Source organism: Chinchilla lanigera, unplaced genomic scaffold (genome assembly GCF_000276665.1).
Source record: "Chinchilla lanigera isolate Chin_1 unplaced genomic scaffold, ChiLan1.0 scaffold00098, whole genome shotgun sequence".
NCBI classification, from domain to species: Eukaryota; Metazoa; Chordata; class Mammalia; order Rodentia; family Chinchillidae; genus Chinchilla; species Chinchilla lanigera.
Window position 1 is genome coordinate 987,040 of NW_004955499.1, and position 9,653 is coordinate 996,692.

A 9,653-nucleotide genomic window follows, 5' to 3' on the forward strand; every position below is an offset into this window, starting at 1 on the left:
TCTATCCAGTATCTGTCATCTATTGAGTATCGTCTATTGTCTATCCACCATCTATTTATCTGTCTCTCATATCTACCACTCACAATATCCACCCACTCACAATATCGACCTATCCATCACCTATGTATCTGTCTGTCATCCACTCACCCATCCATCTTATCTATCTATCTATCCATCTATCTATCTGTCTATCTATCTATCTATCTATCTATCTATCTATCTATCTATGCATCCATCCACCTCCGTCTACCCATCTGTCTGTCTGTCTGTCTGTCTATTGTGATTTAACCTGCCTAATTTTTATCCCCATGCCCTGGGTGCCTGAGACCGAGAGCATATTTTGGAACAGCGTCCTGCAGAGGGCTCCGTGGTAGCTGAGGCCATGGCTGTGGCCCCTGGCCAATGTGACTGGGGTCCTCTTGTCCCAGAGCCAGACCCCCACTTGGACAGAGGGAGAGGAGGTACAGCCAGCCCCATGGCAGAGGCTGGAGCCGGAGCTCCGGACATCTTTCCCACCCTCCATCCCTGGAGGCCTGGGATGACAGGCCTGTTTCTTTCTGTTCTTTCTCTGTGGAAGGCATCTTGAGTGGGAAATCCTGTCTGATTTCTTTTTTCCCCAGGTGGTGCAGTGAAAATAAACTTGATTGAACTTGAGATTGTCCTGCCTCAGCCTCCTGTGGTTGTGGAAGTACAGTTTGGTGACCCCGACGCACCTGGTGCCCCGTCCCCAGCGTCCTGTGTCTGTCTCTGTCCCTCTCTGTCCCAGGGTCTCCCCACAGCCCGCAGCCTGTGTCCCCCTGTGGTGTAGGGGTGCACGCAGCCAGGGCAGAGGTGGAGGCTGAGTCACTGTCCTGAGCCCAGCCCCCCGCCCCGCCTCGTCCCATGCAGGACTGAGTCACGCGCCCTGCTGAGGTCACGGCCAGCTTCACTGATACCAGGGCCGGGTGTCACACGACGCTCAGAGCTCTGGGGACCCCAGATGTCCTAGAGAGACCCTCAGATGTCCTGGGGACCCCCAGATGTCCCATGAGATGCTCAGATTTCCCGGGGACTCTCATGTCCTGAAAGACCCTCAGATGTCCCAGGGGGCTCCCAGCTGTCCGACACAGACCCTCAGATTTCTTGGGGGATTCTCAGATGTCCTGGGAGACCCTTAGATGTCCCGAGGGACCCCCAGATGTCCCAGGGACGTTCATATCCTGAAAGACCCTCACATGGTCCGGGGTTCCCCCACACATCCCGGGAGACCCTCATGCCCCAGGGGACCCCCGATATTCCACACCCCCTGGATGTCCCAGGGGACCCTCAGCTGTCCGGGGACCCGGACGTCCGCTCCCTGAGAGGCAGGGGTGTCTGTGAAGGGAAAGTCATCAGCCCTCGGAGTGAGGAAGCTTTGTGCGGAAATCGCTCCTCCTGGACGCGGGAAATCACGACGGAAACGGAGCGCGCCCTGTCACCTCGTCTCTCTGGAGGCTGAGGCGGGAAGATCTCGCATTCCAGCCCAACCAAGGACACTTAGCAAGGGAGTGAGACCCTGCCCCGAAGTTTAAAATGCTAAGACAGGACAGGAACGCGGGACACGAAGCTGCCACGGCGGCAGGAAGGAAGGAAGGAAGGAGCGGGTCAGGGGATCAGCTGCTGACCGAGGGGCGCAGGGGGAGGGCGGCGGCGGCTCGGAGCGATAAGGGCCGCGGTGCGAGCCGGCTCTTCCCACGCAGGCGCGGGCGGAGGGCTGAGCAAGGGGCCGGGCGCGCTATCGCCGCATCTCCCCGCTTTCCATGACGGAGCCGCGCGGACTCCCCGGCCCGGCCCGGCGCCCTGCTCGGAGCACACTCCCCACCCGCAGGATGGGCCGGCGGGTAAGCGGGGTCGCTCGGCCCCGGGCGCGGGGGGTTTGGGGGGCGGAGGGCTTCGGGCTTCTGTGACAGTGGGAAGGAGGGAGGCTTGGTTTGCGTATTTGGTGTTGGAGACAGGGGTCTCGATAGGTAGCCCAGGTTGGCCTTGAACTTGGGGAGAACCTCCTGCCTCAGCCTCCTGAGTGCTGGCCACAGGTTCATACCAGTCACCCTCACCCTCTCTCCCTCTGTCTCTCCTATCAGTACCATCAAGGTTCAAGAAAATACTTCTACAATCTACAGACGGCAGGCCTGGTGGCGCACACCTGTCATCCCAGCACTTTAAGAAGGCTGAGGCAGGAGGATCCCAAGTTTGAGCTCAACCTGAGCCATTTAGAAGCAACTTAGCAAAACTCTCTCTCAGAAAAATGAAAACTGAAAAAGGGCTGAGGAGGTCGCCCTGGGCTTGGTTTTGAGCACCGCGGCGAGGACAGCAGACCCCGGCAGAGGCCGGGGTGTAGCTGGGGTGGGGGTGGGGCGCTCAGCACGCTAGGGCTGCCCGGGGCGCAACACCAGGGTCTCAGATGCCAACGGGGGCGTCACCACACAGGGCCATCGGTTTACCAACACCGTGTCGTAGCCTGGGGCAGAAGTGTGTACGCTCAGTCCAGCTGCTCAGGAGGCTGAGGCAGGAGGATCACGAGTTCGAGTAGGACTCTGGCAACTTAGTGAGGGCCTGTGTCAAAGGACAGAAAGAAGAAGGGCTGCAGCTCAGGGGTGGGTGTCACTGGGCTCCGTCCCCCGGACCTCCAAAGGGAAGGAAGAGGGACGAACAGAGGACAGGCGTAGTCTTCTGCAGCAGGCTGAGGCAGGACAGCTCTGCCAGGGCTGCAGCCCCCTGACCCCTGCCTCCTCTTCCATCTTAGCTCCAGCTTCCTGGACCCCGTGTGGCCACCGTGTCACAGCTGCTGGGGCTCTGGATCCTTCTGAGCGTGGCCAGAAGCTCAGGACAGTCCTCCCTCGGTAGGTGCTGGGTGCTGGGCACCAGGTGCTCGGTGCTGGGTGTTGGATGCTGAGTACTGAATGCCTGGGTATTGAGTGCCAGGTGCTGAGTACTGGGTGCTGGGTACTGCATACTAGGTACTGGGACCCTGGTGCTGGGTACTGAGTGCTATGTGCTGCATACTGGGTGCTGTATACTGGGTAGTGGGTGGTAAGGGGTGCTGGGTACAGGTATTGGGTGCTGTGTGCTGCATACTGCATACTGGGTGCTGTGTCCTGGGTACGGGGTGCTGCATCCTGAGTGTTGGGTGCCAGGTGTTGGGTGCTGGGTGGTGCATACTGGGTACTGGGTGCTAGATACTGTGTGCTAGGTGCTGGGTGTTGGGTGCTGGGTACTGGGTACTGGGTGCTGGATAATAAGTGTTAGGTGCTGGGTATTGGTGTCAGGTACCAGGCACTTGGTACAGAGTGGTAGGTGCTGGGTACTGAGTGCAGGGTCCTGGGTGCCAGGTACTGGGTGCTGGGTGCTGCATACTGGGTGCTGGATACTGAGTGCTAGCTGCTGGGTGTTGGGTGCTGGATCCTGGGTGCTGCTGGGTGCTGCATACTGGCTACTGGATAATAAGTGTTAGGTGCTGGGTACTGGGTATCAGGTACCAGGTGCTTGGTACAGAGTGCTAGGTGCTGGGTACTGAGTGCAGGGTCCTGGGTGCCAGGTACCAGGTGCTGGGTGCTCCTGGGTGCTCAGTGCTACATCCTGGGTGCTGGGTGCCAGGTGTTGGGTGCTGGGTTCTGCATACTGGGTGCTGGATACTGAGTGCTAGGTGCTGGGTACTGGGTGCTGGGTCCTGAGTGCTGGATCCTGGGTGCCAGGTACTGGGTGCTGGGTGCCAGGTGTTGGTTGCTGGGTGCTGCATACTGAGTGCTAGGTGCTGGGTGCTTGGTCCAGCTGGGTGCTGCGTGTGAAAGGCGCGGCTGCGTGTCCCGTCCCCCAGGGCCAGCTCGGGACGCACGGTCGCCCATCACCAAGCTGCAGCTGCGCCCGCGGCAGAAGACGCTGACGTGGGAGTGCGCGAGCCCGGTGGGCAGCGCCGCCTGCCGCCTGGACGCCCCGCTGAGCGCGCCCGTGAGCACCACGCCCAGGGTGAGCGCCCCGCAGCCGGGACCCGCCTCCCCGTGACCCCGCAGGGTCGCCGCCCCGGTTCTGGTAGTTCCTGGGCGCTCCCGGAGGGGAAAGTGAAGCTTCTGCACTTTCGGGTGCGGACGGGAGCACAGGCGGGGAAAGAGCGGGGACATGGCCACGGCGCAGTGCACCTCCGAGTCTTCACGCGAGTTCGAGACCAGCCTGGGCTACAAAGTGAGCTCAGGGCCAGCCTGAACTGCATAGGGAGACCCTGTCTCAAAAAAACAAAAAGAAAGAAAGAAAGAAAAAGAGAGGGAGGGAGGGAGAGAGGGAGGGAGAGAGAGAGAGAGAGAGGTGGAAAGAAAAGAAAAGAAAAAGAAAGAAAGAAAGAAAGAAAGAAAGAAAGAAAGAAAGAAAGAAAGAAAAAAGAAAGAAAGAAAGAAAAAAGAAAGAAAGAAAGAAAGAAAGAAAGAAAGAAAGAAAGAAAGAAAAGAAAAAGGAAGTCGGGCGTGATGCACGCCTGTAATCCCAGCACTTGGGAGGCTGAGGCAGGAGGATCGTTGCAAGTTCGAGGCCAGCCTTAACTGCATAGCGAGACCCTGTCTCAAAAAAGACAAAAACAAGAAAAACAGGAAAAGGGTGGGGTTTGGGGCGGGAACTTAGGGTGGCCGGCCTGCTTAGCAGCAGATTCCAGGAGCAGAGCAAGGGCCCCCTCTGCTGCAGTGCCTGATGGGAGGTCTGCACCCCTGTACCCCGTGCCTGCACTGTGGCGTAGAACTACTCCCCAAACCGCATCCTGAGACGGGTTTTCAGGGCGTTGCATCCTCCCATTAATCCCTCGAGCTGCATCTGTATTCAAAATAAAACGCACCTTCCGCACCTGCTCCAGCCAGGGACTCCGCCACATCCAATATGGCGCCCCCGCCACAACCAGTATGGCGCCACAGCCTTGTCATATATGGAATCACAGCCACACCCAATATGGCGTCACTGCTATGTCCAATACAGCATTACAGCCACACCCAATGTGGCAACAGGGATGACGTGCACACGTGTCCGCCTGGGTGGACTTTTCCCTGTTTCTACTCTTACTTTGTGTGTGTGTGTGTGTGTGTGTGTGTGTGTGTGTGTGTGTGTGTATGTGTGTGTTTGAGACAGGGTCTCGCTATGCAGTTCAGGCTGGCCTTGCTCTCACTTTGTAGCCCAGGCTGGTCTCCACCTTGCAGCCATCCTCCTGCCTCAGCCTCCCGAGTGCTGGGATGACAGGCGAGCGCCAGCACGCCTGGCTCTCTTACTGTTTTGATATCGCAGACACATTGCAGGATCCTTTTTCTCGAATTATTCTTCACGATTTTGCTTGAGGCGTCTCGTGGGAAGCTTGTTAAGCTCACAAATCACCCGCAGAACGCTCCGACGGTCCGCCCGGACTTTCCACCAGAGACCAGGAAGTCTTACCACTTCCTGTGTGTACTGATAATTCCCAGGCATATGCAGAACTTCGTATTGTTTCAGGGCTTTAATTTTTTACCTGCTGATGACTGACTCCAAGGCCTTTGCACAGAGCTACAGCCTCAGCCCTTATTTGTATTTTTATTGGCTAAGTTTATTTGCTAAATCTCCCAGCCTGGGTACGAAGTTGAGCTCCTCCCGCCTCAGCCTCTCAGAGTGTTGGGATGACAGGCGGGCGCCTCACTTGGGCTTAGTTTTGAATTTCTAATCCTAGTGTACATTTATTCACTGTCAAAGTCTTGCACCTTGTTATATGTACAGCCTTGCTTTTCGCTGTGCATTTCACAATCTGATGTGATTTGGGGAAATTTCTGGTTTTTCCACACACCGTTGTGTAACTCAGAAGTGACGCTAAGCGTGTTTCCTTTTCAGATCTGATTTCTTTCCGTTGACCTTGCAGATGTCTTATTATAGGCACATACGTTCTCATTCTTGGCTTCTTCAAACAGACTCTGGGCCGCATTAGTAGGATGATTTTTTTTTTTAAATCATGTTTAAAAATGATAATTCTGAATTTCATTTGTGGGCGGGACATTTGGAGTTTTCCCCCATATTTTTCAATGAAATTGCTCGTTTTTCTCTCTCCTTAAAAAATATCATCTCTGACAGGTGCGCACCTGTCACCCCAGCAGTGAGGAGGCTGAGGCGGGAGGATCTCTGCAAGTTAGAGGCCAACCTCGGCTACATAGTGACATTCTGTCTGAAAGAAACAATTTTTCCCCAAAAAATCTCCGTGTGTTTTCCCTTCTCCTGTTCGTGTTTAGGGTCAGAATGTCTAAAACGGACCTGGCTTTGCGTCCACAAGAGCAGTTCTCTCTTGGGTGGTGGAAGGAATTCCCCGTGACCCTGCAGATCTCCACATTTCTGCAAATCCCAGGCTTCTATTTGTATCCTCAGGGAGGAAAAAATAATTCTCACTTTTTCCCATGATAGTGTCCTATTTTTAGGAATGTCACAGTTCTTGAGAGGAAAACGGCTACAGGCCGGGTATGTGAGCAGGAAGGTAGTGCCTGGAGCCCTAAGCTCTCCTTACCCACATTCAGGCTTCTAGAATCTTCTAGAACGTTCAGAAGAAGAGTCTAGAACCTTCCAGAACCTTCCAGAACCTTCCAAAGGGTCACAAGTTCGCTGCCAGTGTGAACTACACAGCAACACCCTGTCTCAAAATACCAGAATTCACAAGAATCACAATGAGGCCTGGTTCAGAATCCTGCAGAAATTCCAGAACCATCTAGAAATTTCCAGAAGCTTCTAGAAACCCTGGGTTTATATGTAGGAGTCCTGTGGGGATCAAGATTCGTTCTCTGCTTCCTGTCGAGGGGGGATTTAGGCCGTGGAATCCCACAGGCAGCAGAGAGGCAGAGACATTTTAGCATCTACTCATAGACAAAATTAATTCCTGTCAATCATGACATCACGACATCCTGTCAATCATTGGTGTATTCAGAGGTAGCCTCTTAAGGTCCTGCATTGTGACAATGGGGTTGGGGTTCCTTTGCATTTTCGTTCTTTGAGACAGGGTCTCGCAATGTAGTCCAGGCTGGCCTTGAACTCACTGTGTAGCCCAGGCTGGCCTCAAACTCATGGAGATCTTCCTGCCTCAGCCTCCCGAGTGTGGGAACAAGGCCAGCCCAGGGCTCGGCTCTGCAGGGCGGGAGCTGAGGAGGGCTGGCCGCAGGGAGGCTGAGGCAGGCAGGTCCCGTGGTCTTGCAGGCACTGGACAAGGACACGTATTTCTGCTACTTCCCCAACTCGGTCCTGCACCGCGGAGCCACGTTCACCGTCTACGCCGTGGTCGCCAACTCTACCTTCCAGGAGACCCTGCACTTCCACAACCCCGGTGACGCAGGGTCCCCGGGGGGCAGGTGGGCGGGAGCTGACGCCTGCGTCCTGCGCTGGGTGCTGAAGGCCTGGCCGCTGTGTCCCAGGCAGGGTCGGGGCCGGGGCCACCAACCTGTCCTGTGTCATCTACGACGTGCACTCCATGAACTGCAGCTGGGCACCCGGCCCCGAAGCCCCCGGGGACACGCGCTACCAGCTGTTCCTCTGGTTCAACCCGTGAGTGGGCACTGTGGGACGGGATGGGTGGGACAGGCTGTGGTGGTGGGGTCTCAGGGTGCCCAGCTGGACAGAAAATAGAGAGGTGCAGATCTGAGTTAGATTCAGCCAACATGCAGAACGCACCAGAATATCCATTCACAGAGAGACAGGGGAAGAGAATGCGGAGGAATACTATGCAGCCACCAACAAGGACGGAATTCTGTGCTTTTTAACAATTTGGTGAGAAAGGCGGTTATTATGCTTAGCGCCATAAACCAGGTGCAGGAAGATGAGTATGGCAGAGGAGTGGGGCCCGGGGTGGCGGGAGACTCGCCGGGGGGAAGCCACAGCTCCACAGGATTGGGGAGCTGTGTGGAGCGGTTTCAAGGTAGGTGACCATGCGAAGCGTAATGGATCGCTAATCTAAAACAACCAGAATGAGGGGTTCTGAGAGCCTCCAGCACTAAAACAAAGTTACAGAAGGCAGACGTGGAGGTGCACGCCTGTAACCGCCACTGGTCAGGAGGCTGAGGCAGGAGGGTCTCAAGTTCCAGCCCAGCCTGGGACAACTTAGCGACCGAGTGAGACCGTGTCTCAACATAAAACATAAAAAAAGGGCCGGGGACGGAGCTCAGTGTGACGGCACGGGGTTCCACCCCAGTGCTGCAAAATAAGGAATTAAAACATTAAAACATACATACACACACACACACACACACACACACACACACACACTGCAAAGCCCACCCACACACAGGTGGAAGAGAGGTTCATTTCCTGTTGTGTGTGCCCCACGGGCCGCAGCCTCCATCCCCGATGTCAGCCCTCCCCACCCCCGTCCTCCAGGAGACACGATGAGTCCGAATGCGCTCACTACCTCCTGGACACAAAGAGGATGCGCGTGGGCTGCCATTTCGCCCAGCTCCCCGGGGAGCCCAAGACGACAGATAATTATTTCTTCCTGATCAACGGGACCAGCAGCGAGGCCGCCATCCCATTCCTGGACACGGTGCCTTTCGTGCCCTTTCTGAACGGTGAGATCATCACCCCCGTGCGTGTGTGCTTGGGAGCAAGAAAATGAGCCGGGTGTGGCGGTGCACACCTGTCTGTGATCGCAGCATGCGTGAGGCTGAGGCAGGAGGATCTCCATGAGTTCGAGGCCAGCTTGGGCCCCACAGAGAGACCCTGACTCAAAAATCAAGCACAAAGGCAGTCAGTGTGTGTGGGGGCAGGTGGTCGTCGGAGGGCGGGCGGCCTGGGCGGGGTTGGTGGTTGAGTCCCGATCCCAGCCGTCTCGGGTCTTGTTCGAACGCAGAGAAATACAGCCCGCCCGCCAATGTCACGGTCAGCCCCGCCGGCCTGGGCTTCGTCGTGCGCTGGGACGAGCCGGTGCGGAGGTTCCAGCAGAACCGGGGCACGCTGTACTACGAGCTGGACATCCGCAGGAAGGTACGGGGCCGCCGGGACCCCGCCCGGGCTGGACTCACAGCTCCCGGGGAGGCTGAGGAGGGAGGATCTCCAGGGTGAGCCAGTCTGGGCAACGTGGCGAGACCCATGTCTCAAGACAAGAGCTCCGGGTCCCATCAGAGAAGGGAGAAGCAAGCGGGGCCTTCAGGGTCCTCCTTCCCAGGCACTGCACCCTCTTCCCTGTCTTTTCCTGCAGGGCGGCGTCGCCAACAGCCAGTCCGTGAGTACCCGCTCTCCCGGCCAGGGACCGCGCCCCTGTGGGTCGTCCCGATGCCTGGGCCAGGCTCCAAGCTGAGATCCCCCCGCCTCAGCCTCCAAGAGGGCATGGGGTAAAGGCTGGCTGTACCTCCCCCAGCCATTTGTGTGGACCCGGGCTTCGGCCCTGAGTCCGGCGGGTGATGGGGGAGCCGCTGTGCCGGGGGAACCGCAGCGCAGGCAGGTCGGCCTTCTCCCTACCGCTGCACATGCCGTGACCTGCCCCGGGTGGGGGCTGCCAGTGTCGCTCGGTTCCAGAAAGTGGGACGGAGTTCACAGCTTTTTAAATTAATTAATCGATCTATTTTATCTATCTCTGTGTGCATCAGTGGGGAACTAGGCATTGAACCCACGGCCCACTGGGGAAATCAGAAGAAAAGAGACCCCAGTGGTCAGAGGGAGTGCTGCAGATGGATGGATGG

The 9,653-nt window shown here is 56.8% G+C and overlaps 1 protein-coding gene across 2 annotated transcripts in view; it reads left to right on the forward strand.

Annotated features, from left to right (window-relative positions):
* Positions 1 to 201: 201 nt before the first annotated feature.
* LOC102006686 (granulocyte-macrophage colony-stimulating factor receptor subunit alpha) overlaps positions 202 to 9,653 on the forward strand; it is a 13,050-nt gene continuing 3,598 nt past the window's right edge. For both annotated transcript variants that reach the window (XM_005406506.2, XM_005406507.2), the window contains exons 1-9: positions 202 to 1,622; positions 1,719 to 1,859; positions 2,762 to 2,858; positions 3,833 to 3,981; positions 7,183 to 7,309; positions 7,398 to 7,527; positions 8,356 to 8,543; positions 8,825 to 8,958; positions 9,173 to 9,196. In XM_005406506.2, the coding sequence (XP_005406563.1) occupies positions 1,779 to 1,859; positions 2,762 to 2,858; positions 3,833 to 3,981; positions 7,183 to 7,309; positions 7,398 to 7,527; positions 8,356 to 8,543; positions 8,825 to 8,958; positions 9,173 to 9,196 (930 nt within the window). In that variant the 5' untranslated portion in view covers positions 202 to 1,622; positions 1,719 to 1,778. The remainder of the gene's footprint in view (positions 1,623 to 1,718; positions 1,860 to 2,761; positions 2,859 to 3,832; positions 3,982 to 7,182; positions 7,310 to 7,397; positions 7,528 to 8,355; positions 8,544 to 8,824; positions 8,959 to 9,172; positions 9,197 to 9,653) is intronic.